Genomic DNA, 27,902 nt, shown 5'->3' on the forward strand with positions numbered 1-27,902 from the left:
TGTGTTTAATTCACATTGACATGTACCATAAAAATTCTCCAACAGTGTCTAAGGCTCAAATCCAGCAAACTAACCCAGAAAGCAAACATTTCCTCCCTTCAGTTACCCTGATTTAAAAATCTAATGATTTTGAAGACTTCACTCAATCATTGTATATTTGCAGTTTTCAGTATTTTGTATTTCTCCCTAAATTTATACTGTGGAGTGCCCAGAGAGGTAGCCTTCTTCACAGCCCCATTAGGTAGCAGAGGGAATGTGCAATGAGGCTTGGCTGGATAAGACAGCCAGTACACATCCGGCAAAACAACCAGAGTGCACAGCAGTCACAAGTCCACAAACAGTGTGACAATGTCTGATAATAGGAAAAATCTCACCCAGCACCAGGGGAGACCAGACAATGCTTGGATGTGTACCTTCTCATCCATTCCCCTCCCTCTCTCCCTCTGAACATCCAGAATCACCAGAAGGGTAATTCTGTAGTCCCTATCCCCTACACCCCGGATAGAAAGCCTACTGCCACACCTCTCCCAAAAATACTTTGTGTGAACTTTATTTATTTATTTATTTTCATCCTGTTTTTCATCTGCTTTCATAATCAGTCAGGTTTTCTCCAGGGTGTCTTAGCCTTCAAGTGGTGGGATGATCATGGTAGCTGCCAGGAGAGCTGACAGGTTATGCCAGGCAGCTCCCATGCTCCATCACCTCCAGTTTGATGCCAGCACACTTCATGGCTGCCAGCATGCAGTGGCTGACTCTCCTCCTCCTCCCTGTTGACTCCATTTGGATGCAGTAAAGGGGGCTCTCTTCTTTGGGGCACTGGTAAGGCATCAGGCAGGAACACTTGGTCTGTGTCTCTGGGAATGAACATGTTGGAGTTTTAGCTGCAAATGTCATGGCTAAAAATGTATTTTATAATTTGACAACATTTCAAAGTCCAACAGGGAAAATCAATATTGGAGGTTAGTGCTGCATTAGTTATAAAAAGCCTAAAGCACATACACTGGATGGTAGGATATTAGGAATAGATACAAAAGCAGCTTTAAATATCAGGTTTTGCTCCTGTGACCCATAAAGAAGCCAAAATCAAATATCTAACTATTTTTATCCATTGGCTTTCCCTGACCTTTCTTCTAAATAAAAAGGTATTAATTTGACTTACTGTTCCCAATTATCCTTGCACACAGTATTTATGTGAAATGGAGTCTTAAGGTCCATATTGTGTCAGCTCCTATTTCATTAAAACTCTCTTTATGAATGCTAAGCTACCTGCTGTTAGCCTGTTGTAAAGCTCAGTTCTGCCAGTTATTTCATTACCCATTTCTGATCTAATCAGATTGTGTCTCTTTATGCTCTTTCTTCCCAGAAATTCCCCAGGCAGGAAACGAAGTTTCTGTTTTCCTTTTCTTAAAACATAAAAAAGGTGTGTTTTCCTGTGTTTAACTGCTTTCACATGCTACTGCAGTATCTTTTGTCCCTGTGTGTATAGCAATTACGTGTTCCCAGGAAAAACAAAACTTCCATTTCCTAAATGTTTGTGCACACTCATGAGAAAGAGGACATTAGTGCAGAAGGAAAGGAGTAAAGTCCAATTCAAAAATTTTGAGCACCACAATGAAAATTTATTTAATTTACTGTATTTTTCTCCTCTCTGTCTTGTTTTTCCTCACTGAACAGGGGTCCTGTGTAGGCTTTTGAGAGAAAAACACTGGCATAGAATCCAGCTTTAAGCCACTTCCACAGCAGGAGCAGCTCTAGAGCTCTTAGAGGTTCTGGAATTAATAAGCCTGGTATTTATTTAATTTTTCATAATTACAACCACCTTCCCAGGTGTCTAAGGTGCCTAGAGTCTCCAATACAGCATGTGCCTTGATGACCACACCTGTTTATGCCCTATGCTTCAGCCCCACAAGGAACAACATCTCTTGTGGCCATTTTACAGCCACCTACTTCAAAACCCGTGCTTCAAAAATCTTGCATCTTCAAAACAGGCTTTTAGCATTGCTGCAGATTACTTTATTTATTATAAGTAGAGAAGGTGTGATAGGTATCATTTTGGCTCAGCAGGAAATGGAGGAATGAATGTGGCAGCTATTCAGTATTTTCCTGGCAAGCACTCCATGTTCACTGAGCCAGCCAGCACTTCGGACATTTACAGTAAAACCCACTGCTCTTATCACCAAGTTACACAGTAAATAGCTCAGCTGCACAACAGTGTTTATAAAATAATCCTCTCAGGGATTTCACCAGCTTAGCTAATTCATTAAAACTCTCAATAAAAACAGTTTTCACATACGGATATTTGCAAATTTTACCATTAAAATCCCACTAAACCTGATGGCTCCAGTCTTGCTTTTTATCTCCTGTCATGATTTAATTTCCTAATTTAATTATATGCTGTAGAGGCTGTGGCCCAAATTAACTCCTGAAGTACAAACTAGGGGTTATAGTAGCACCACAGGGAATGGGTGATAACATTGCTGCCTATGTTTCTGTGATTAAAGATTCAAATGTTAATTTTCCTTAAAAAGTTCCCTTGGTTTCAAGTTCCTTTCATACCGTACTAATGGGATGTGTCAACCTAAGGGTTGAGGCACCTAAGGGAAGAGGCACACATCTGAGTGTAATGCTTGGTAGGAGAGACACGTGATTGACCACACTTCTGCACTCCTCCTGACATAAATTGCTCAGATGGACTACAGTGTCTGTAAATCCCATCCCTGGAGCAGTGAAGGAGTCAACACATTTTATTTTTAGATCCAAAGTGATGGATAAATCTCACCCTTTAGAAGCCATACCTGGACACTCCTCCCAGTCATAGCAGGTGTCATAGCCACAGGGCACTTTATTCAAGCTATTTGTAGACAGCTTTGCCCTTTCAAGGGACCACTCCAGGATGGAATCATCATGGCAAGAGCCAGCATGCAAGAAATGAAATGACTGCTCTCCCAGGCACATTTCAGCTGAATACTGACAGCTGGACTTGGTCACATTCTGCTCAGAAATAGCATCTAGCACACAGATGTCTTCTGAATAGTAGCTGCCCCATGGGAAAAAGAAAAATTATTTTAGCAATCTGTGGAGCAAATCCATGCTTTTCAATGCTTCACCAGCATCAGATGAAATGCAGCAAAGCCATGTCCAGAGTGGATATCTTCCTAACGACCTCAAGCTGTCCTAACTACTGCAGGACCCGGACCTGATGCAGCATAATGCTGTGAGATGAAGAAACTTTGGCCCCATCTGCCAGATGGGACGTGTAGGACAAGCTTACACAAGAAAACTGTGTAGGACTTACACAAGAAAACTGGAGATACTGTTACCTCTGTGAGATGTGGAAAATTCCCACAGGCTCTGGAGTGACTTGTCAGAGATAATGCAGCCCTGCAGCTGTGTATTGAAGGCTGCCTCTGAGGCTGATTTGGGACCAATGACAGGCAAACTCAGTCATACTGATGGTAGCTTCTTTCTGTATTGATCTTGCTTCCTGAGTGGATTTGGTCTCAGAAAGTGCAGGCATTTCCAAGAAGCGTAATTTTGTGGAGCTTAGTCATATCCCATAGGGAAGGAGCAATACATCTCACCTTTTTTAGACTCCTGAGTCAAACTTACAGCTTTAGTCAACAAAATCTCTGTAGTTTGCAGAGGGCCTATCTACATTTGGCAATATCTATCACTCTCTGAACATGCTTCTCTTTTGACCACATGAGTCTTGAGAGAGAAAAGGTACCTGGTTGTTTGGGCACTGACATAAATGAGATTAATTCCATGCCAGGGGACTATTCTGTGGCCACGTAGGAGTCCTGTGGTAGAATGTGTTGATCTCAGTCCTACTCAGCCCAGTTCATGTTCAATCTATACTCTCTTTTCCTATCAATGGCAACCTCAGAGCAACCTTCCAATATCTGAAGACGGCCTACAGGAAATCTGGGGTAGTGTTTTTTACATGGGTGTGTAGTGAGAGGACAAGGAAAAATGGTGTAAAACTTGAAGAGATGTGATTTAGATTAGACATTAGGTAGAAATTATTTAATTTGAGGGTGGTGTGACACTAGCACAGGTTGTCCCAGGAAATTGTGGATGCCCCCTCCCTGGAAGTGTTCAAGGTGAGGGGTGAATGTTCAAGGCCAGGTTGGATGGGGCCTTGAGCCACCTGGTCCAGTGGAAGGTGTCCCTGCCCAAGCAGGGGGGCTGGAACAAGATGATCTTTAAGGTCCTTCCCAACCCTAATCTTTCTATGATTCTATGATCTCCAGTCCTACGCCACATTTCCACCTTGGCCAGTTGTTTACTAAAAATCCTGAAAGACAAGCCTCTACTTGAAGCCTCAGACTTGAAGGCTCAATGATCTGTGCAGGTCAGGTTGAGCAAAGAGACAGTAAATCCAGTCCTTACATATTTTTATAAGCTCTGGGGACTGAAACAGTGTATTCTGCAGAATGTTAATTTGAAAAAGGTCAATCTCACACACACACTGGATGTCCATATATCCATGGACCATGATGGGATTCATCCACAAATCCTGAGAGAGCTGGTAAATATTACTGCTCGACCATCTTTGAGAGGTTGTGGGGAACAGGAGAGGTGCCTGAAGACTGGAGAAAGGCTACTGTCACAAAGGCAAAAAGGAGGGCCTAGGGAAGTACAGACTGATTAGTCTCACCACTGTCCCTGGCAAGGTGCTGGAAAAATAATTCTGGACATCATGACAAAAACATGTGAAAGCAAAGAATGTCACTGGAAGAAGTCAGCATGGACAGTGACACAAAAAACCCTGGATACAGTCCTGTGTAATGTGCTCCAGGTGATCCTGCCTTAGGGGGAGAGCTGTACCAGGTGACCTGTAGAGGAACCTTCCAGCTCAGATAATTCTGTGATTCTGTGAAGAGGAAGAGTTGAGATCCGCATTTGCATATGGTACTCTAGATTAGAAGGATATGCCTTGGTCTGCCATTTTGTTAATGTTTTGTTCATGTATTTCATAGGCTATTAACAGGACTGTCATTTGGATACAGAAGCATAGCTGGATGCTATCCAAATGGACAGTAGTCTGGAATTACCCTTGTCTTTGAGTACTCTTCCTGTTTTATGTCACAGTGGACATTTGTTCTACCAGAGGAGAAATTCTTACTATTCTTTTTCTAATGGAAGTACTTAGTTTACCTGCAATCTTCTTTTGGAGACATACAAACACACTGAGATCCAACCTGCTTTTGTCCTGGATTGCAAAATCCTCTAATTTTAGTTTGCTCATCTGAAACAAAAGAATGAGAGTTATTGTAACCAGTAAAAAAGTGGACAGAAAAGCCTAAAATGGATTTATTTCTATTTATTCTGTGTTTCCCTCTTAAAAAGCTGCTGTGGATTCTGCAAGTATGCATCAGTCTTCCCAGGAATCGTTGGAAAATCCTGCACAACAAGAGTAACTGAAGTTTCAACAGAATGCATTCTCCTACTTTACTTTCATAAAGCCTTGTTAATACACTTGAGGTTTGGTTTGGGTTATTTTGTTTGTGGTTTGTTTGGTTTTGGTTTTGTGTTTGTTTGTTTTGTTTTGATTATTTTTTTTTAAGAGAACAAAATTAAAGCATGCAGTACATTACATCAAAAAATTCTGAACTTAAGGCAGAAGTTTGGGCCTGAAATTATATGCCACTATTGTAGGGACAATATAAAACCAAAATTAATGAACATGTCTCAAAATGTATTAATATCAGTCATCTGCCTCCTACTTCTATCTAGTTAAAATAAACTGTGCTGTTAATACCAGCAGTATAGGAACAGTGAAGCATCTGCAGGCATACTAACCTTTATCACAGATAATAGTTCTCAAAATAGGAGGTGTCCAGGACAGGTCTTTCCCACAGGTATACTGTGTTTGACCAGTGACTATAAACCCAGCAGGACAGCTCAACTTCACAGTTTCACCAAGGTTGTAGTGTTGCTTAAATGGGGAAATTGTAACACTGTCAGATGCTGGTGGCCTGAGGCATGTCGATGCTGTAATAAACAAGTATAAGTCTTGTGGTTTTATGGTATGTGGATATTTACAGCAAGATGGCTTCACCTGAGAAGCCATAAAGACACACAATGACTGACATTCAAAGCAAATAAATATGTAACATTATTAAGTCAGGAAATATTCAGCACACTGTTGTAGTTTTTAAAAAATTTCAATCAATAACTAAATACTTGCAATGACTATCCAATGTATGGTAGTGTGAGTAATTTAATTTCACAGTTTAAAAATTTTTCTTTTGTAAATGAAGCTATTAACAAAACAATTATAAGAAAACAATTAAAATTAATGGCAATAGAAAACTCATAAGTGTATTCAGGTAATTTTTTTTTTTTTTTTTTTAATAAAATGAACTCTAAGTCAGTGAACTCACACTGAGGTCTAGAAAACCCATCCCTGAAAGTGCTGAAGGCCAGGCTTTTAGCAACCTGGTCAAGTAAAAGATGTCCCTGTCCATGAAGTGGGCTTGGAGCTAGATGATCTTTAAGGTCTCTTCCAAAACAAAGAAGAGACCTTAAAAATCACCACCATTCTGTGGTGATTTCAAAACTTTGAGAATCTCTCCTGTTAGCAAACTCAGGCCAGTTCTGATCTTTAGTTCTCAGCTGCACTAGAAATTCTTCAAGGCATTGATTTATTGTGTAGATTTTCAAGACTTATTCCAACAAGGTTAGGGACACTCTAATATAAAAAAATGGTAGATTTCTTTAAGAATGCTTTCTTTAGCATAACTGTCATCAACTTAAAGACGTCTATGTAAGTCTGGAAACAAAAGCTGAGTCCTTCTACTAATGATATTGAAAACTAGACAAGAGAAGGACCTCACTGCATCCATCTGAAGGTTTTCTAAATGACTGCATATTTCAATATCCTTACAAAGCACATAATAACAACACTTCTGAGTTGAAAGAGGAATGATGTAGTGACTCAGTGGGTAGTAGACTCATCTCTACATGAAATTCCTTCTTAAAATGTTATCTTTTCAGACATCATTACAGACTCTTTTGTTAAAACGTGTGTTGAAATGTATTTTGCCTCTTTTTCTTTCACTTCTGTTTCCTTTCTGGGCTAAATTAATTTTCTTTTTCTTACCTTGACATTCAACAGGCTGCTGCATCCAGCTTTGATCTGGCAGACACCGAAGGAATTGATAGCCACTGAGGACATGACCACTCACACATGCAATTTCAGCTTCTTCCCCAACAGCATAGTGGTTCTTTTCATTCTATAAAAAAAGAAACCAAGAAGCCCCTCAAAAATCTATGGTAACAAGGCTGGACATTGTCAAAAGAAACAGTTATATGTTATATGATCTAATGAATGTATGTTTTTCTTCCTCTGAAATACGAGGAGGAAATATACCCATTTATATTTTTATTTATATATTATATAAGTGAGTACTCATTTATATAATAATTGTCCAGATGCAATAACTGGTGTCATAGTTATAAAACAAGGATGCAAGAAACATTGTTTAAATGGATTTTACCTTCTCTTTGCTTCCTTTAGTGGACTAGAGTCACGTAGCTTGCCACATACACAGCAACATACTCACTAGAACAGTAGCTAGACTAGGTATCAGGCATGCATTGCAAAGAAGCTGAAAACTTTTGCAGCTCTGCAACTACTACACTTTTCCTCTGCATCACTCATTTTTCATGCTCACCCTGATAAAGCCATTTTCTGGTGCCTCTGGCACTGAGCATCCAGTCTCAGGTTCATCAATCAAGACATCTTCTTCTCTTCTGGCTTCATCATCATTTATACAAGGAGCACCTCTGAAAAGTAATAATTTGTTGGGAAGAATGTATCTTAAATACTGTTGTCACCAATGGCACCTGAATGTCTGAAACTTTGGAGAGGAATGCATCAAGATATTCCCTGTTCCCCTCCCATCCCCTACCCATGGTGAAAAAACATTATTCCGTTAAATAAAAGGTGGCAGACATCAGAAGCTGCAGGTCTTGATAGGAAGTAGATTGAGAGATCACTAAAAAAGTGATAGATATAGGACTGCAATTTATTTTCTAATAACTCATTAATTATTTTTATGGAGTAAGAAAGAGAGGCAAAGAACAGCATATGGAGGAAGTTACAAATTATTTGGGTGGATTTAAGACAGCATAGTCAAAACCCACCTGTTGCCATCAGGCAGTGGTTAAAAGAGGCTGGTCTCTGTGAGCATGGAGCTTTACAACCTGGATGTCCAACTGAGATGAGTAGCAAAGAACTGCAGAGCCCATTGATTTTAATCCTCTCCCACCCACTCCAGAACTTTCTCTGTAGTCCTTACATCAGAGAAGATGAAAATCCTGTTTCAGCCTTTGGTCAGTAGAAAAACTGAATCTGTAAAAAGCCTTGCTCTTGAATGTGCAAGAAGCCGAGACACTCAGGGATTGGCATTATGATTTTAAATTGCAGCCATGCAAGACTGTACATCAGATAAAGCAGGTATATGAAAAGCTTGGAAGTTTCAGTCAAATCCTCTCTGAAATTGAGTTCAGCCCTAAATCTCTAAGTGAAGAGGATCTGATATTAAAAAAATAGAAACTGTGATCTCCCATGAACAGGAACAGATAAATTCTTCATGGCTTTGGACTAGAAACTTTGCAAAGAAGTGTAAGAGATCTACAGGCATATGTTAGTATGTAATTTGTCAGCCATTTTCTAGGAATAAACAATGAATAGATCCAAACTTGAAGCAAGTTGTGAAGATTTGCAGATATTCCCTTTTCTCAGCCTCACCACAGAACTTCAGACAAGAGAGTTATTTGTTATTTCTCATTGGTAGACACAGACTTATACTGCCGGGCTCCTTAACTGTGCCCCCTGACTATGGAGATCTTCTGATTTACCATTTTCTCACCTGTCAGTGAACACAGAGACATAACAGTCCTCTTCTTCTTTCCATTCACCTTCGCAGGGCTTCCCACCGTTCATTGGAGCAGGATTATCACACTTACGGGTCCTTCTCGTTTTGAAGGAAGCATCACAGGAACTCCATTCAGACCAGCAACCCCAGCGACCATCTACAGCAACTGAAAGAAATAGAAACCCCATCTTTTTGATAAACCTGTACCATATATAACATTACTCTTGAGGTCACATGTGAGAGTGATGCCAATTAATTCATAACAGCCATTTTCAGATTATTTAAAATTGTTACTGTTAAAGGAGTAGATTGTCTCTAGAAAGTTTTCCAAAGAGATGGTCAGCCAAATTCCATCTGCTTCAAGAAAACCTAAAATGTATCTTCCTTTCTAGTTTTATTGTAAGCAACATTTAAAACAAGAAGCAGCTTACTTTCTACCTTTATTGAACACACAGATGGTTGAGTTTTCATTGTGATGACAATAATTTTAGCTAGCTCAGTATTTAATGAGTTATTCAAATAAATCTGACCTCTAAATCCATGTCTAAACCCCAGATCTACATCCCCTGCAAGTTATATTAAAACACTACTGTCTTGTATTAACCCTTGGGGTATTTAATCTGTGTCACCATGGAGTTATATAAAACTTTATTTTCATAACCTTTATTTTCTGCATGCAATATACTTTCTACATTTGTCTCTATCTGCATATATTTCATTGTTTCTCTCAAAATATTTATTGGGGTCAAGGAGACCTGTAGCTGCCGAAGTGATTTTCCCTTTTGTCCCCTCTTGATCCTGGAATATAAATATATGTAATAATAAATATAATACCACAAATCTCTTTTATTTCTAATAATTATGGCATTAGTGCTAGTTTCATTCAAAACCCTATTTGCATAAACTTCTTTAAATTCTTCAGAATGATGATTATGTTCTCTTTCCTTAAAATAACTGAATTTTCCTTCCATGTTGTAGTCAACAATTCTTATCTTCATTAGCCATTTAGTCTTAAGCATAGCAGGATGAAGGGAAAGCAAAGGAATGGGTTTCTTAATTTTTGCATCGAATATCTTTGATCTCAACCTCATCCTTATTGCAGAAATGCTGATTTCCTGTTATCTGAATTAGGTAGCCAAGGCAACATTTACTATGTCATAACATTTCTTTTGAGCCATGCCTATTCGGTTTGATTTTTAATTTTTAATCCTACCTTAATGGTTATACTTTCTGAGCATCACCATGTGGTGAGATGTGCTATGGATTTAGTAAGGGAAGGTTATGTCAGACTCAAATTTGATCAAATAAGACACCTGAAGGACATATTTGCATCATGGCAGTGTCACCCCAAGTACCTGATTTGTAACCAGGAGCTCGTGTCTCGCAGTTTTCACCGTAGGTGCCAGCCTGGCACAGGCAGAGGCACTCTGTCCCAGAAAGCACAGGTTTGCCATTGTTGGGGCATGGGGCACACTGGCAAGGGTCAAACCTGCCTGCGTATTCCCTCAGGGCTCTCCTCAGGTTGCCACGCTTGGTCACAGCACATGGCACATTCTTCACCAGGTCTACAATGGGCGACACCTGTTAGACAGACATTCAGTAAGCAGTTACAGAGGCACAGCAGGGTCCTTCTCTGGGTAGCTGCAGGATTTCAAAGGCACTGGAGTCAACAGGGGAAGTCATATCACACAGAAGCCAGGTAAGTTGGAAGTTGTGGGTGCTTTAAAGGACCATGACAGTGCTGTACATCTATTTTACTCTGCTTATACTGATTTTTTTCCCCCAATTTAGGGCTCTGTGAGCCAGTGGAAAGACAACCAGGTTGGACACCACCTCTAAAAATTCAGGACACCATAGATGATGGGGGCTTTGTTTATACATGATCCCTGCCATGTGAGACATTCCTATATTGCCTTCAGGAGCTCAGCACATGCTGCATACAGGCAGGTTTTGCTATTTGCCTCCAGGGATTTGCCACTGCCAGCAAGCAGCTGCTGTGCCAGCAGAGGACCCAGGCACCTCACTACATTCAAACAGCACTGAGCACTGCCTTAAATGAACAGAACAAAGATGTCAGGAGACTGAAGCATTGTTTCAGTTTAGCTAAGTGTCAGACCTTGCAGCACAGGCTTGAAAAGGGAAAAAAAGGCATTGTCTGCATTGTGAAATCCTTTCTTGCACAGAAACTAACCTCTGCTCTTGCCTCAGTTCCTGCAGGTGCTGGAGTCTTCCCTCTTACTGTCCAGAGAGGATGCAAACCTAGTGTGGCTTATAAGCTGACATGCACATGAAGTAATTCTAATAAATGTTTTGAATGTTTATGTTCTGCCCATGCATATGTGCGTTTGTATCACACACAGCACCATCACAATACCTGTAGAGCTCTCTAAAACAGCTGATAACTGGTGAGGGCTTTACTATCTCAATGTTTTGTTGTTCCATTACCTCAAAATCAATCACCATGGGGTTGTCCTTCGTTGATTCCAGCCAGTTTGTGAAGACTGTGTGTCCTGGAAAAGCCCCCTTTTTCTCCCAGGCCAGAGCTGCTGCATACTCTGACCTGCCTCCTCTTACCAGGGAGACTGACTTTTCTGCTGACTCCAAAATAGAACCTGAAAGGGATTTAGTCACAGTATCATCAGAAAAAGGCCTCCAAAACCAGTGGATATAACTACAGAGTTCTAAGAAGACTTGTAAGAATTTACAAAAGAATACACTAAGATTAAGTTTCTGAGGCTGCCCTTGGAAGAATGAAGCCTAAGCATAGAAAAACACTCCCTGCTATTCCAAAAGCCTGTTACAGTATTCCAAATGAAAGTGTCTAAGACCATAGCCATGGAGATATTCAAGACTACACTAGACATTTGTGGAAAATGCAGGGGATACAGCAGATTCCTCTAGAAGAACAAACTACAAGGCAGGATCTTTAGTGCTAGGTGTAAACACCTCAGAAATGGACATTGACCATAAAATGAGGACAAAAAACATGATGGAGGTGATGATAACTCTGTGTTAGTGAAGCAGCAGAAAATGTACCAATATCTTGCAGTTCCTAAGACACATTTCTGGCAGTGCCAGGGAACTGCTGCACCAAGATGTCTGCTTGGCACGAGGAAGATGGGAAATAAAGGTCAGGGAGTGTGTCATATCTGATCAACTCTCTCAATGAGCCCTGAGAAACCCTTAGAGAAGTTCAGAGGCACAGTCATGATCACATTTTAAGTTGTGCTCATTTCCCAGTTCACCATTACTACCTCTGGACCCATGGGGACTGTTTGTTAGATCTGTAACTGAATGGAAGAGCCAGTGCCACAGGACCCCAAAAAATGGTTCTCCAGAGCAGTGGAAAAGTGCTCCTAGACCATAATTTCTTTTGAAAGTAAGATGATATTTTCAGTGCTTGCTTCAAAGGCAAACAGCAAAACATTGGCTCCTCTGACAATGGTGGAAGACCATTTGTAGTTCAACAAAGCCAGAAGGTAACCTGAGGTACCTAGGTAAGGGGAATGGTATCTCTAAAGGTAAGCAGTAAGACATGGGCTCTTTTCTTATCACGGTCACCTTCGTGTTTCACAGTCATCTTGTTTGTGGTGCATCTGGTGCTGACTTTCTTTTTCTTCCTGAAGAACACACGTTTTGTTGTTTCTGTTCGGACACACTCCGTTGATTCATCCACGGACAGTCCTGGAAAAACCACAGAGAATTTTCAACACTATATTCACATTATGCTACTGCAGCTGGGCTCCCACATCAAGGCAAACCATAACAAGTCTCCCTGTTCTTCACCTGACACTGGAGACTTCACTACTGCAGACACCTGCTTCCCCGGATACAAATGTCACTGGACTGAGTCACTCTTACCATCCCCTATAAGGCACTCTCCTATATCCACATAAGATAAAGGACTGGCATTAAGGTTTATGGCTTTTAACCTTAGATTTCCACTTTTTTTTTTTTTTTTTTTTTTTTTTTTCATTTTTACAATACCGAACAACTTTAGTGACTGCATCCCTGGTCTTGATCTAAAAGTCTAAAAGAGGTTTCCTTGAGCACAACGACATTTGTCAAGTGAGATTGTATAGATAAACTTCTTGCTGTGTATCTAGGCAGTGTGAGTAATTTCTGGGTCTATGCAAATCTAAATGATTTTCTTTCCATTGGAGAACTTACTGTGTGGTGTAAGACTTAAAGCAATAATAAGAAAAGCTGGTATACAAGTAATGATCTTTTATTTTTAAAGATTACATACCCGAGTTCTTCAGTTCCTCAGAGCTGTACTGATAAAGAATGTCATAGGAACCACCCATCTTCCCAGAGGTGTAGTAATGGGTGCCAAAGTCATCAAATATTCGGCTGTATAAAACATAGTTGTACTCCAGAGGCAGGTGGTTAAGTGCTTTTAGAAAGACATCTGAGAGCTGCAGATCTGACTGTTTCATTGTGAAGTTTGCAACAGAAATGACTTTATGGACTCTAATAAAGTTGGAGTTCTAGAAATAAGAAAAGGGGAGCCTTAGCACCTTCGTAGGCAGTTAAGTGAAGAAAGCAGAGGATCAAAGAGTATGTCCTCAGTTACACCATAATAACTGACTAATCCTCTGTATCATGCTGCTTTAACCTTGAACAAACTAGTGATGGAATTTCCAAGAGCCTTGAGAACAATGATCCTTACTCCTTTACCTTGTGGGAGCATATAGCAACCCGATGGCAATTAGGACTTCCTTGAGCACCTACCAAAGAGGAAGCAAAAGAATTCCTGCCATAAAAAACACACTATCAACTGATAAGACAACCAAAGTTTTCAGCAGAGAGGCTCTAGGCTATAACCATCATTTGTAACTAATTTGGTGAGTATTTTGGGTACTAACTCCATGTTATGAACCTTCACAACTTACCAGTCTGCTAAAACTAAAACTAAAACTAAAACTAAACCAAAGACAAATATAAAATTGAGTTCAAGTGTCAGGCTCTTAATGTGAGAGGCAAAGAAAACAAATAGAAAATTCAAAACATGGAAATATCTCTTACATTTAGAAGATAACCTGATGTTTTTTAAGCAATCAATTCACATATTTTTGAAATTAGATTAGAGGCTGTTCATGTGGGAGTTTAAAGAGAAAGTAGAGGAATAGAACCTACTGAGTGAAGAGATTTATAAAGTGACAAGGCGAATGGAAGGCACAATGCTTTCAAAAAGAGATCAAAAGCAAAAGGAAGGCAGAAAATTGAAGCCAGTGACCAACTGGCAGATGATAAAGACTCATTACACAACAGTTTGCCGCTGATCTAGACACAGGTTCTTCTGCTGAAATTTGCTGCCAATAGGTCAGCTTAACTCCAGTTCTGCTTCCAAGGTCACTTGACTTAGAAGATGCAAGGATGCATCTAGACAGATAGTTCTTCCAGCCAGAACTGAGCAACATAACACACAAGCTGGACCTAAGCTCTGAGTTCTGCACTGCACTGCTCATTTCAGTGCTCTCATGTGCGCACTAGAAAATAACCTAAGGGCTTTCAGCTTTCTATTGCAATGAGAATAAGAATGACATAAATAAAGTCTGCAAAAATATCCAGATTATATTTAACTCCCAAAATAAACTGGCAAGATAATTTTTAGGATTTACAGGCAATTCAGGTTCTGATCCTCAATCTTTTCAGTTTTGACACATAAAATTGCAGGCCATTTTGGCAAATATTGATTCTAAAACCTTAGCTGGTTTTAGCATGCACTTGCATGTTGAATATTAATTTCTGTTTGACATGCATTTCACATTTACATTTTCCACTTGTAAAAGTACCTTAATAGCTTTTATTACTAGCAATTAGGTGCTTTCATTACTAGCAATTTACCTTACAGTTGTCAAATGCAGTAATTTCTATGTTAAATCCCTGAGGCACTAACGATGTTGGAAACCCTCACTTGTAGAACAATCTCAGGAAATAGTATTCCAAAGTCTCAAATAATTTCTAGGTACATGTTTAATTATAGTGGTAAACATGCTGCCTGTATCAAGCTTGATCCATGAGTACCAGGTATTAATACAAAATGTTAGTATACCAGAGATGATTATTCCCAAACAAAGACTGATGTAAGTCAAGCATAAGTACTCAAGTTTGGGTTTATTCTATAAACTACTTCATTGATAAAAAGCAGCCAAACACAAGTTGAGCTGGACTAGTGTTGAAAGAAGTAGTTTTAACTGTAAATTTTCTAACCAAGCAGGATTTAATCTGAACATGCTGATTAATTAATTTTTCATCCCAAGTATTATGGTATTAATTCTGCTTAAGGGTAGTGTTGCCACAAAATTGTATCTGTCCCTGCTTGACAAGAAAAAAAAAAAAAAAAAAAAAAAGGATGGAGATACCTTCTTGTTTTTGAGCTCTTAGTTTTTTAATTGTAGTTCAAGCAGTCCAACTCAATTAACTGCTGTCAGAAATACTAGGAACACAGGCTAAGGGAATGGACACTCATTCTTATACAAAGCCTTCAGAAGTCCTTTGATGTTACAGCATGAGAGTTCAATGACAAGTGAAGAAATTAGTATATAAAAATAACAACGCAGAGCAGCATGGGCAGGAATAGTAAAGTTATTTATGATGAAATGTATTAGACAATATTCCAGTCCCACTTTAACAACCTTTCCCTGTTTAATATCTTGATCAGTGACATAGACAGTGGGCTCAAGTGCACCCTCAGCAAATTTGCCAACGACACTAAGCTGCTCAGTGCAGTCCACATCTCTGAGGGATGAGATGCCATCCAGAGGGACCTGGACAAGCTTGGCAAGTGGTCTCAGATGTAAGGGACTAGATGAGGCAACTGCTGTAATAGCCCCATCTGACTCACTTTGCATTCCAATAGAACTGGTCCACAGAGAGGAGATGGCCAAGCCATGTTTGCAAACCCCCAAACCTCATTAGCAAATACTCATTAGCATTTCCAAAGGGATTCTGGAGAGGAAGGAGACAGTGGTAAGTGTCTGTATATGGCCTATAGCCTGAATATGAAAGAGATAAGGACTGGGGAGAGAAGTGGGCAGAGGTCTGCTCTGGTTGTTCTATCTGCTATGTCTCAACCATGCTTACTAACCAAAACATGTCTAGAAAATGAGGGTCTGCACTGGTGGGCTTTGGGAGGTTCACTGACACCAGCCCTCCCCCATTGGCTGGCCCAAAGGTAACTTCTCCCTAAAAATGAAATGGTGCCTTGGGAGATGGAATCTCCTTTGGCTGTTATGTGGGCCGGGTCACAGGACATGACACCATGTGAAGCTTGTGGTGTTCAACAAGGCCATGTGTAAGGTCCTCAGCCTGTGCCAGAGCAACCTCTGATAACAAAACAGGCTGGGTGGTGAAGGGATTGAGAGCAGCCCTGCCAAAAAGGAGTTGCTGGGAATTTTAAAAAGTATGGATTTGTCATAGATAGGAGAACTGGTGGATGAAAAGTTTTACATGAGCCAGAAATGCGTGCTCACCACCCAGAAAGACAACTGTGTCCTGGGCTGCATCAAAAGAAACATGATTAGCAGGCCAAGGGAAGTGATTGCACATATATGCTTATAAACAAAGTCTGGGTGTCAGGAGGACGGGCTTGTCTTTTTTCAGTAGTGCTTAGTGAAAGAACAAGAGATAATGGGCACAAGCTTGAAAACTGGAAGTTCCTCTAAACCTGAGGAGGAACTTCTTTATTTTGAGGGCAGCAGAGCACTGAAACAGGCTGCCAGGAGAGGTCATGGAGTCTCCAGAGACTTTTACAATCTACCTGGGTATCATCTTGTGCAAGCTGCTCTAGGTCAGCCTGCCCTGCCCTGGACTAGATGATCTCCAGAAGTCCCTTCAAACTCCTAACATTTTGTGATTCTCTGCTTCTGGCCCTCTAACATCTGACCTGGAATACTGGGTCCAGTTCTGGGGGCCTCAGCACAGGAAAGATATGAACCTGTTGGAACACATGTAGAAGAGGACTACAGAAATGATCAGAGGAATGGGGCACCTCTCCTATGAGGTAAAGCTGAGCGAGTTGGGTTTTTTCAGCTTGGAGAAGAGAAGGCTTAGGGAGACTTTATCGCAGCTTTTCAGTAATTAAAGGGGGTCTATAAGAAAGATGGGGCTAGACTTTTTATCAGGTCCTGTTGAAAAAGGACAAAGGGTCATAGTTTTAAACAAAAATAGGGTAGATTTAGACTAGATACAGGGAAGATGGTTTTTTTATCATGAGGGTGGTGAAACACTAGAACATGTTACCCAGACAGGTGGTAGATACCCAAACCTTGAAAACATTCAAAGCCAAGTTGCATGAAGCTCTAATGTAGCTGAAGATGTCTGTGATGATCACAGAGGGGTGGTGGACTATTATTCTATGATTAAAGATCAGAAACCAAGAAGGCATTCTATATGACCAAGCAGTTTAGCTTATAAGTTTCTGATAAACAAAAATAAACCTGAAAATGTCAAGATTTCATATCCCTTCCATGCCAGTATAGAAAAATGCATGACCTTCAAGTAGCTAGAGTCCTCTAGAGAACCTGGGATGCTCATATGAAAGCCTTCTGCCTAGAGTTTAGTCCATAGGTCTGACTCTGACCTTCCACAGCCCAGGTAAATTCCTCCTCCTTTAAGTAATCTGTATGAACTTCTGTTTTCACTATTAAAAGAAGTTACTGCAAATTCATTTATAAGTCTCTCAAACATGTGTAAACATTAATCTATCTACAAGCACAGAAATAAAATCTATATAGCTATAAAAATAGAGGCTTTCCATATGTTACATAGTTGTCCGTATGTTAGTAGAAAAAATGAAGAAGACCCCAGTTAAAATTCTTGCTATAGATACACTAAGGAAAGATTTTGACCTGTGTCATCTTCAGCAAAGGCCAGATTCAGTTGTTGGCTATTTCAGGTGTTTTTCTGCTATTTCATTACAATAATGCTGAAAACTAATGTACATTCAAAAAACCTCCTGGTCAAAGTTTCATTTACAGTAATATTTCCAAGTGTACCTTTCATCTGGGTTTAAACAAAAAAAAAAACAAAACCCTACCATACCACCAAAATAAACTCACCAGTTGTACCAAAGAACAGCCTGATCCATAAACAGATATCTACATGGGAATGAAAGTCAGGAGTTTTCCAGTAGCTGAAACTTTGCATAATTCAGACTTGGAGTAATGGACTACTTAAGTTACTGAACAATTAAGACAAGTTATTAAAGCCTGCAGTAAACATCCATCATAGGAAATCTTAATGTTAAGACTGATATTTTTTAAAAGATTCATTGTAATTGCATTAGAATTCAGGACTTTCAACAGACCATAGTTTTGGTCAGTTGTATGGCCTCTTCCATGCAGAAATAGCCCACCCTTTAATACTATTAAACTATGAAGGTACATAATCTTATATCCCACAGTATTCATCTGCATTAAATGTGCAGAAATTTATAGGAAAAAGGTTTCCTGTTCTCAAAAACTTCTCAGTAGGTGTGTAATTTCTGAGATTGTATTTATGACCAAGTCTATCTTGGGGGACATGAGACCTCAATATGCAAATTTATTACCAAATACAAAACTAACGTAAGTTAATTCCCAGTACACACATACACATAGCATTCCTGAGAGCACTTAAATTTCTTTTTAGTTGTCTGCTAATGTTACTACATGGCATGCTGTCTTATTAGTCTATAACTAGAGCAGGGCAAGGGGTGGTTTACCTGATCTGATAATCTCCTATCTATGACAAATCCATACTTTTTAAAATTAAATAGGCCTGTGATTTCTGTACTAAAGCAGTACACCCAGGCTGCATTACAGAAGGTATGTTACAACCAGGAACATTCTGTATTATCAGAAGAGGAACTTAGTAATGAGTACCTCTAGTCTTATTTTTTTTAAAAAAGAAATATAATGCTAATACCTTGACAAGGAAAGTACCATTTGGTAGTTCAGTTATGAAATGAGCAGGTAGAAATAAAGTGAAAGGAAGAAACTGGAGGCAATGTTCAATTTACCTTCTTATATGAGGCTTCAATGGCTTTCTTGAAAGAGGAAGATGATACGACTTCAACCCTTGTCTTTCTTGAGAATAAGAATGGGATACCAGAAGATCTTTTACCACTGGAAGTGGATGAACCACTTCCATGATCACTGTCACTCAGAGGAGTCAAATCGTTGTAGAAATCTGATGTTACATCATCCTCTTCATCTGTTACCTGGAGACTCAGTAAACCAAAATGCTTTTGTTCAAATAACACAAACCAGAAACCTATTAAGCAAGGAATTCTCAATTTCTTATGGAAGAAATATACTTGATTATGTGAGATGTGGCAGTAAGACAAAATACTGCTGTTAACATGAAAGACAAGGCTGAGAAAGGTTAATGGACAAGATAAATACAATAGAAGAAGTAGAGTTACTAGTAGGCATTTCTACCAGGGAGAAAAAAACCAACAAAATATGTAACACCTTCTAAAATTCTCCACCCTATGACCCAAAGCTTAGGAATAATTCTCAATAAATGTTTAACACATACACTTTTCAGAGACTCTCAGAATTTTATGATATGTTCACACTTTGACAAGGTTCCATTTTAGTGACTTCTATATTGTACATGCTCAAACGCTTGGTATTTTCTGTCCTTTCTTCTTAATTCCCAGATAAATCAGGTTTTCTTCTCAGAGTACACTTGCAACATAAGCACCCATAGTGCATGGTGCTAAGGACATGTACTAAGGACAGGTGGAGAGAAACCAGGAGCAAACCTGTCTGATCAAGCTGGCAAGCCACCACGGTGCTGTTTTATAGTGTACAAAGACAACTGTAGCATCAGTTCAGAAATTATTCATCCCCTGAAACAGGCAAATCCCTGTGAATGTTTGAAAGAGTAACTTTTTTTTCCTCCCCTAGGCTTGTTTAATTAGTAGGGCTGCTAAGGACCCTGGGAGATGAGGTGGTCCATTTCCCCAATCCACTTCCACTCCCCAAGGAGTCCTGTGCATTTGTATGAAAGCACACTGGAGTTCCAAGATGAAAGTCTGATCTAATGACCCTCATGGATCAAAGGCTACTCTAAATGTTAAAAGATGTAGATGCACTCTCAAAAGTGAGATTTACAAACCCGTAATAGGTCTGCAAATTGAACTTAATAAACCATAGCTTTAAAGAGACCTGGGCAAACCAAGGTGGGGTTTTTTGTTTTTCCTCACTGAGTATTTCCGCATGCAATAACTTTTCACCTTTATTGATAAAACTACATGCCATGGCCAATGCAACTTCAATTTCCATGGAACACATTAGGACATCCATTGTTCAGTGGCTACTGTTAAAGTCATACCAAAACCTCACAGCACTCATGAGAATAATTAGCAGCTCAAACTTCATCTGTTTGCTGAACTTTTAATGTCCTGTCCTCCCAGTGTGTTATTTATTGCCTCGATGTAGGACCTGCTGATGTGCACACAGACAGATGCTGTGATGTAACTATAGTATTCAAGGTATTTTCTAAGTATCAATCTAAAAGTCTTGGAAAAAAAAATCAGCGATTCCCAGATTTTTTATAAGATACAAGCCAGGCCTTTTTTGTCCTTGGAATGTCCTACAGGAATCCTCCTTAGACTGTGTACCTCCCACCTCCGAGACTCAGTGTCTGTCTTGCTGTTCAACTGGAGGAGCTGGGAACAGGAAGGACTAAGGGGCTGAAATGTCTTGAGGAAGGGCAATAACCAAGTCTGCATTTGACTAAAAGGAAGATGGAAATAGGACAGCCATTGGTACTGCCAGGATACAGCAGTGAGCCTGACGTGAACTTTGGATTTGAACAAGCCTCTGGCCAGATTACAGCAGGGTCAGGAGCAATGCTTTTGGTACCTAATCAGAACAAAGACAAGCAGTAGACACAAGGAAGCAGGAGAGAAGTACAAATCTATCATGATGATATTGATACATGATGCAATGGGAGTAGCAGCACCCTGATTACTCCATTTATCCCATTTGCACACATTACCTGAAGCATGTTCAGGCTTTACTAGGTTGAGAAATCTTGTCCTAAGACATTACTGCTTAAGACTTCAGTGCATAACTTGGGTTGTGGTCATGGCAACAGCTTTTCAGCTAGGAGTTGCTGCTTGAGAATACCTGAAAGCTGACAGCCTTGAGGTTTGCTGGAACACGATACGATTTCCTTGTCTCATTGTGCTTCACTGTTGTGCATTGTCCTCCATTGAATGAGTTGCCAAGGACTTCGCCTCGGCTCTCTCCTGCCAGAATGTGAAATCTAGCAAAAAAAATATTTCCAGAGATTGAATGATCCCAGAACAGCACACAGACATGAAATATTAGTGGTATATGGCTGCACAGCAGATTTTGTAGGTTTGACTGATACAGTATGAGCGTCTGGGTTCTGCTACTTCTTGGAAGGAAATTCTTTTACAAAAACATCTTATTCACACTGAACTGACCTGAAAAACACTGCAGTAGCAATACTGCTTCCTACTCTATTGCAGTGCCTAACCCTCTAGGTAATCCCAATGTCAGCATGAGGCAGTCACTCTTCAGCAGAGAAACACCTAAATGTGGCCTAAGAAAATGAGCAAGCAATACTCCATTTCTACCATAAGTGATGCTACTAGAGTGCACTGAGCTCAAAAGGAAAAAATGCAAGACAACCTGGAACAGGCACACCATATTTACATTCTACACAGCTGTTCCGTTGCACTTTTATAATTTCTCGTTAATTTTAGTTTGAGATACTGTGCGTTTTAATGGGAATTCTCACATGCTAATCGAGGAGTATCTACTATGTAAATTAGAGAGATAACAATCTCAAGTTTATGAAACACAAGGAAAGCTGGCTTACCCACTGCCTATTAGCTGCACACCTGGGATGCTCTCATACTTTCTGTTACACACGGTCCTTTTCCTCCCACAATTTCTTTCATCGGAGTTGTCCCCACAGTCATTTTCCCCATTACATTCCAATTTTTTTGCAATACAGCGACCTGCATTAGAGAAAGAGCAGCAGCAAAAGACTTTACACAAAGATTGATCAAGTCTGAATGCAGAACAGGGCAGTCCTTCTTTTTCACTAGTAAAGGTGTCAACTTGCCATGAGAATTAACAGTGAGGCAGTCAATGCTTAAATTATTCCAAACAGAAAGGGTTGTTCCAGTTCTGCCAGTTGTGCCTTGATTCAAAGCTGCAAAGGCTTAATTTAAGGTTTAGCAAAAGGATATGTGGCTAAAGTTATTTTGAAGCTAATATGGCCTATTTAAATTGAAGCAAACAAGAAATACCCACAAATTTAATAGCAACAGTGCAAGTTTATGCTCAGACAAACATTATGTATGTTCATGAAAAATTTGTGCAAAAAAGGATTATTGGAACAACGCTACTTATCATGGTTATGCTGATATCTGAGGTTGGAGTTTGTATTTATATTTACTTTTAGTTACAGAAGAAACTGAAAACATAAGCTGCTACTAATACATATGAAGTTCTCAAGTAGACTGCTCCCTGCTCCTTTTCCATGGAGTTTTGCATGGAACATACACGATCTGGATCATCTTGACGTTTTTTGTCCCAGTACCTAATCCTTTCACTATTTACTAAAACACCAATTATGCAATGAAGATTATCATTACCACTTTCACACTGGAATTTATTCTTGCAATCAACTTCCACTATGTTGCAGAGCTTAGTTGGGAAGCAAGGGCGGGAATCCACCAGTGGCTCTGCACAGGCCTGACCCCCAAACTGGGATGGCTGCAGGAGTGTCCGGACACGAAACTGAAAGGTGGAAGAACTGAAATCAGGCTTGTTTGTGTAAGATGGTTTTGTAGCTCTGTCCCTCCACCCCCTCACCCAGCCCAGAACCACATCACTCAGTGCTGCTCAAACTTCATCAAAACCAGAGCCTGAAGGAAATAATAAGTTATTTTTGCCCTTAAAGTAGGCTTTTAATCATGCCATCACCCCACATAAGTCAAGCAGGGAACTGCATGTGTCCCCAACCCCAAACCAGCTGGCTTGGTTCCAACACATGGGGCCTCTTTTTTGAGGAACACTGGATGACTGGGGAGGATAAAAATAGTTTTCCTGAAAATATGTATTACTAAAGAAGATCTGGGAGCAAAATCTAGATCCCATTGGGTCCTCTTTTTTCTGCAAGTCTGTACCCTTCACACAGAATAACTAAGCTGAAGGCTGCTATACAAATAATTTCAGATCTTTTTCCTAGTACACTTCAAAGGACTGCTGGAAAGACCTGTCTGCATGTGACCGAACTGAGAACTCTAAGAACTCCTCCTCTAAGAACTGTCTCCAGTGGAAAAGCATAGTTTCTTGCAGATTTCCATTACTTCCCCTCCTGTAGACAGACAGTAAAAATCAGTAACCAAGCGACTATGAAGGAAGTGTCCAAGGAACAACACTAGAGCTGAAAGATATTTATCTCAAGATAACCTTCCCTTGTACTCTATTTGGGCTCCATAATGATATTATTTGTGTGAACTTCTGCCTCTTCATCCCTCCCCCTCACTGGGAGCTTGCTTACTGTAGCCTTCACATTTATCTTAGAAGTCACGTCCTCCATTCTGATGGTTGTTTATACTTAAAAAGGTCACAAACAGTGATCTTTACAGCTTGGAGAGAAAAATGGATCACAGCCCACAAAACCAGCTTTTTGCTTGAAACATCAAATGTGTTGCATCAATATTTAAAGTTAATAAAAATCAACAACTCTTCTATACATTGATGAGTAGGTGAGAAACTCAGCCTTGAGAAGATATCAACTACAAAAAACCCCAACAAAATAGCTCACTTGAGAGTGATGCCCCCTTTCAGCCCTTGCAGCTTTTTTGCTGTCTCCTACTCTGTTTCTACCTTCTGTGCTCTCACACTCTCCATTTAATTTGCAGGATGGGAAGCCCATGGGGTGGTTCACATCTCATGCCTAGAACAGCCTCGTCCTGTCTTTGTTATCTTGTATGACCATCAGAAAGTGAGGTAAGCATGTAATTATATGATATCTGACAGGTTTTTCAAGCCTGCTTCCCAGGCATGAATTTCTGAAGCTGAGCAGAATATTCAGGGGAGAGCTGTAGACTGCCTGCATAGAAACCCAGAGCTTCTATGATGGTCAGCCTCAAAACTCAGGCCCACCAGCCATGTAACTGCCCCAAGCAAACTGCCCTTTGCCCCACTCTACTCTCTACAGCCTTGTATTTGCCAGGGCTTGGTTTCTTGAGGTGAAATCTACTTAAGTTGACTTCTCACCCCTGTTTTTTGTGTAGGTTAAAAAGGCTGGTTAAATGGTGCTCTGGATTTCTTAACAGCAATCTCAAACTTATTCTGACTATCAATGTAAGGCATAACCTGAGCATGTCTAGCCAGTGCTGGTTCAGATTTGTCAGCTAACTCTTTTTAATATATTATTTGACCCTGTTGTCCTTTTCTTTAGAACAGATAGAATGCTATGGAGAAGACACTTTTTTTTTGTTACTTTCTCCTGCTTAAACAAACAGGCAAACTCTACAGATTAATTTACCTTTTATGTGAAAAACTCTTTTTCTGGTTACAAAAATGGAACTTTTGCAGAAAGTTCTCATAAATGGATTTATACTAATAAAATAGCCTATTTCTCTTTTGATACGCTTATTTTTACTTCTTTTCTCTTCCACTGTTATAATCAATTTCCCTTGCTAACTTAAACTCTAATTTTCAGATCAGTTGCCATAAAGTTGAATGTTTGAAACAGAGATAAGCATAATTTCTTGTCTCTAACCCATATAATACATTTTCTACCTACTTGTTTTTTAATGCATGGGTCACATTCTGACCAAGGGCCAAAGTCTCCAAGTTGACAGTTGATAGGACATGTTTGCTGGTTACATACACGAAATTCCTGCTTTGTGCACAGCTGGTCACAGAAGTTTTGGCTATAATATTCATCCATTCTTATTTGCCTAAAAAAGTTTAGCAAGTTATGCTAGGAATGAATCATAGATCGTAAATGTTCTCTTTCTGCGGGTGAAATCTAATATAGAAAATTATTCGAGCTTAATGAAAAAAGCTGAGATAACAGGTAGTTGCAAACTGTTGATTAAAATAAAAATCCAATTATGCCTTAAGTTTACAGAGCAATTCTTTTTGAGTCATGTCACTTCAAATATCCTACAAAACAGCTACAGGAAGAGCCGGAGAAAGAGAGGTTTCTCACAAGTTTAGAGGATACCACTGAGCTGCATTTAATTTGGTGCTGCTGAGTTTTATTTGATTTTCACTGTTGTCATAAAATTAGTCATACAGGTAGAAACTTCTGCAGTCTTGCTATGCTGGAGCTCGGCCCTCCTGTGGCATTGCTCTGTGATGGTCAGAGCCCCCAGAGCAGGGCACTGAGCACCATCCCCACATGATCACACAGTCTGGTTGCTCAATGCATGCTTATGGCAAGGCCATTGCTGGACCTCAGTGTTCTCTCCTTGCTGCATGTTGGCAGATACAAATTTGTTTAGAGGCACTGCAGTGCTCTGTGCACATAATTTTGTAATTTTTAAGTCTTGCGCTTTGGTAAACACTTGGATAAGACAATTTTTCTCAGTGTATTGTGGAAACTGAAGCTTCAGACACATGTCCCTCTCCCCAGAAGTGATAGTTTCTCAGGAAATAAATAGAAACACACAAGTAATGAGTTAGTTTGGTCCTACCTGTGCCTTGTCTGTGTGCCGTAATTGCAGGTGTGTGAGCAGGCAGACCATGACCCCCAAGGGTAATGTTCACAGTAGCACCCCTGGCTGCTCCCAATCACCAGGCTCAGCAGGATCAGATGCATTAACATCTTCTTGGGCATAATGAAGGTGACCACCTACAGTACAGACAGGTACTGAAAGCTAAAGAAACTGTTTCTTACAGTTGTGCTGTATCCTTAGTGAGATATCTTTTCTAATTTGCAGACCTTGTAAGTCTGCTACATGATACAAAGTTGCTAAGCAATATATCCAGAAAGGGGCAATAACACATGATATACTTTTACCAGTACTTTAGTTAACACTTAAGGACCAGAAGTCACAATATTTTTTTTATTGGACACTTATTTATCCAGAATACTAATAATGACTGTGCGTTATTTCTGTTCAAGAAGTTGCTTAAAAATAATTTTGAACATGACAGGTGAAGACCTGATGTTATTCATTGCTTAGATGTATTCTCAAAAATAGTTTCTAGGAATAAGAATAAAGGCATGAGACAGCTCTTCCTCTAAAACATGTAAAACCACAAAGAGGACCTTAAGAGTTAGCAGCCCCATCTATGACTCTGTAACCAATTCATTTTTACCTGCCTATAAACCCCCTTTGCTTGCTTTGCTGCAACAAACTCTTCTTTCAGCTCTTTGTTGTTCTAAGTTTTGACTAGCTTATCTCAATTGCAAATCATCATACTCAGACCTCATCTGGATTTTCTACCAACAGCAGAAGACAGAACGGTTAGCCTATTTCACACTCCAGTGGTCAATTAAATTTTTTTTGATGAGGCATAAGATTATAGGTAGTCTTTAGGAAGTAATAATGCTTAGTAAACTTGGAAAATATTTTTTTCTGGACAAACTATTCATTTATTGAAAGATGCAAAAGAATTTTCCCTCTCATCAGGAGATTCTGTTACAGTAAAATGTTATGATTTTGTTTTAACCCCCAAAATACTAAACCCAATAGAAGCTTTAAAATCAAAGTATTTACTTTAAAATAACACTCTGAAAGATTTAATCTTGAACAATTTGAAATGCATTGTGCAATTATTTTATGTTTTTAGTCACACATGTTGTTACAAGTTTTATTCTTTGCTGAGAAGAATTAAGTTATGTCAAGTCAAAATGTTGTTTCTTCCTTTAGTAAAGAAAGGCAGTAAGTCTTAATACAGTTGTCGTGCTCAAAACTCAGAGCACTTCTCACTCAATAATTCATCAGTGATTAGGTCTTACCAAGAGAGTAAAGTATAATCAAACCCAAAATGTGATAAAACTGATGACAGAGAAATCAGCAGTCTTGCCAATGAACCAAGAGGAGAACAGCTATTAAATCTTTTTCCTTACCTGAGTTCCTGGCTCCTTTGACAGGCAGTGCTGGCTTGAAAAAAAAAAAAAGAAAAAAAAAAGAGAGAGAGAGAGGGAGATTAAGGACTGCAGATGTTCATTCCTTCACTGTACTGTAGATATAAAAATATTCTTTATTCTCATCTGTGAGCAAAACTTTGACAAATTAATACACCAGAAGCTTATCAACAGCTGATAAATATAAGTATACAAGAGATTCATTTGACATTTTAAAATAAAAAAAAACAAAAAAACCCACCCCACAAAACACTTCCCCATGTGTCTTTCTCTTCATTGAATCCAACAAAAAATCTTCCTTATTAGCTTACTGTAAGGCTGTTAGCTGCAAAGTCAGTCAACTTTGCAGACTGGTGTGGCCTTGGCAGGGTTCGCTGCAGTCTCTCAAATGACAGGTTGGAGGTTTTGTTTGATTTGGTTACCCGTTAATGAAGGCAAATCTGGTCTCTTGGCAGAAATGGTCAGAACAAAACTGCCACTCTACCAGCACACCCAGAGAGACATTCTCTAGCAAATTGTAGAAGAAAAGCTCTGTGTACAAATGCAATTGCCCAGCATGAGCTGAGAGGAATAAAAATACTTTTGCATTCAGGCCATAATGGCTCTGTGAACTGCAGCTCTCTTTGTGCTGCCTGACAGAGCTACACAACCTTGCTGCTCTCACTTTGAAGGCATGCTCATAATTCATTATTGCTTTCACTAGGAAACAGGAGGCAGAGTCTGGGTCAGGGCAAAATACATGTCTGCTGCTGAACCCTCTTGGAAAAATTTGGGCTCCAACAGAATGCAATAACCCAAATACATTTGAAGCTACTTACAGATTTTTGCCCTCCATGATGAACTCCAGGCCCAGGGAAGTGCAGCCAGCAGACAAGAGCTGCTGAGAGCCTCTGTCCTATAGTAAAGGCATCTCCCTGA

At 39.7% G+C, this 27,902-nt stretch overlaps 1 protein-coding gene and 1 long non-coding RNA gene across 7 annotated transcripts in view; one reads left to right on the forward strand and one right to left on the reverse strand.

Moving 5' to 3' along the window:
- Positions 1-537: 537 nt before the first annotated feature.
- C6 (complement C6) lies at positions 538-27,363 on the reverse strand. Of its 4 annotated transcripts, none has more exons than XM_071732228.1 (19): positions 27,226-27,363; positions 26,967-27,000; positions 25,585-25,742; positions 24,687-24,843; positions 22,522-22,666; positions 21,738-21,879; positions 21,017-21,155; positions 18,895-19,095; positions 13,138-13,378; positions 12,450-12,572; positions 11,334-11,500; positions 10,244-10,469; positions 8,883-9,054; positions 7,683-7,794; positions 7,109-7,241; positions 5,806-5,997; positions 5,161-5,251; positions 2,796-3,037; positions 538-854 (listed from the first exon to the last, which is right to left on the reverse strand). In XM_071732228.1, exons 1-19 carry the CDS (start codon positions 27,243-27,245, stop codon positions 673-675), a joined length of 2,877 nt encoding a protein of 958 aa, XP_071588329.1. In that variant the 5' UTR covers positions 27,246-27,363; the 3' UTR covers positions 538-672. The 4 variants fall into 4 exon arrangements, with proteins under 4 accessions (XP_071588329.1, XP_071588328.1, XP_071588330.1 ...); XM_071732227.1 differs by having other exon boundaries at positions 26,967-26,996; positions 27,226-27,360; XM_071732229.1 differs by lacking the exon at positions 5,806-5,997 and having other exon boundaries at positions 26,967-26,996; positions 27,226-27,361.
- LOC139790411 (uncharacterized) overlaps positions 25,620-27,902 on the forward strand; it is a 94,301-nt gene continuing 92,018 nt past the window's right edge. For all 3 annotated transcript variants that reach the window (XR_011723479.1, XR_011723480.1, XR_011723478.1), the window contains exon 1: positions 25,620-25,757. This is a non-coding gene — a long non-coding RNA (uncharacterized lncRNA). The remainder of the gene's footprint in view (positions 25,758-27,902) is intronic.

The sequence above is a fragment of the Heliangelus exortis genome, chromosome Z (genome assembly GCF_036169615.1).
Source record: "Heliangelus exortis chromosome Z, bHelExo1.hap1, whole genome shotgun sequence".
Classification (NCBI taxonomy): Eukaryota; Metazoa; Chordata; class Aves; order Apodiformes; family Trochilidae; genus Heliangelus; species Heliangelus exortis.

Bases quoted from the DNA above. Each gene is read 5' to 3' on its own strand.
- C6 (XM_071732227.1), bottom strand. From the start codon at position 27,261: ATGAAGAGAAAGACACATGGGGAAGTGTTTTGTGGG. The intron at 25,743-26,966 runs GTAAGGAAAAAG...TCTGTACTGTAG, and splicing joins CAAAGGAGCCAGGAACTCAG to GTGGTCACCTTCATTATGCC. The intron at 19,096-21,016 runs GTATTCTCAAGC...CTGAGTCTCCAG, and splicing joins TCAAGGCTGTCAGCTTTCAG to GTAACAGATGAAGAGGATGA.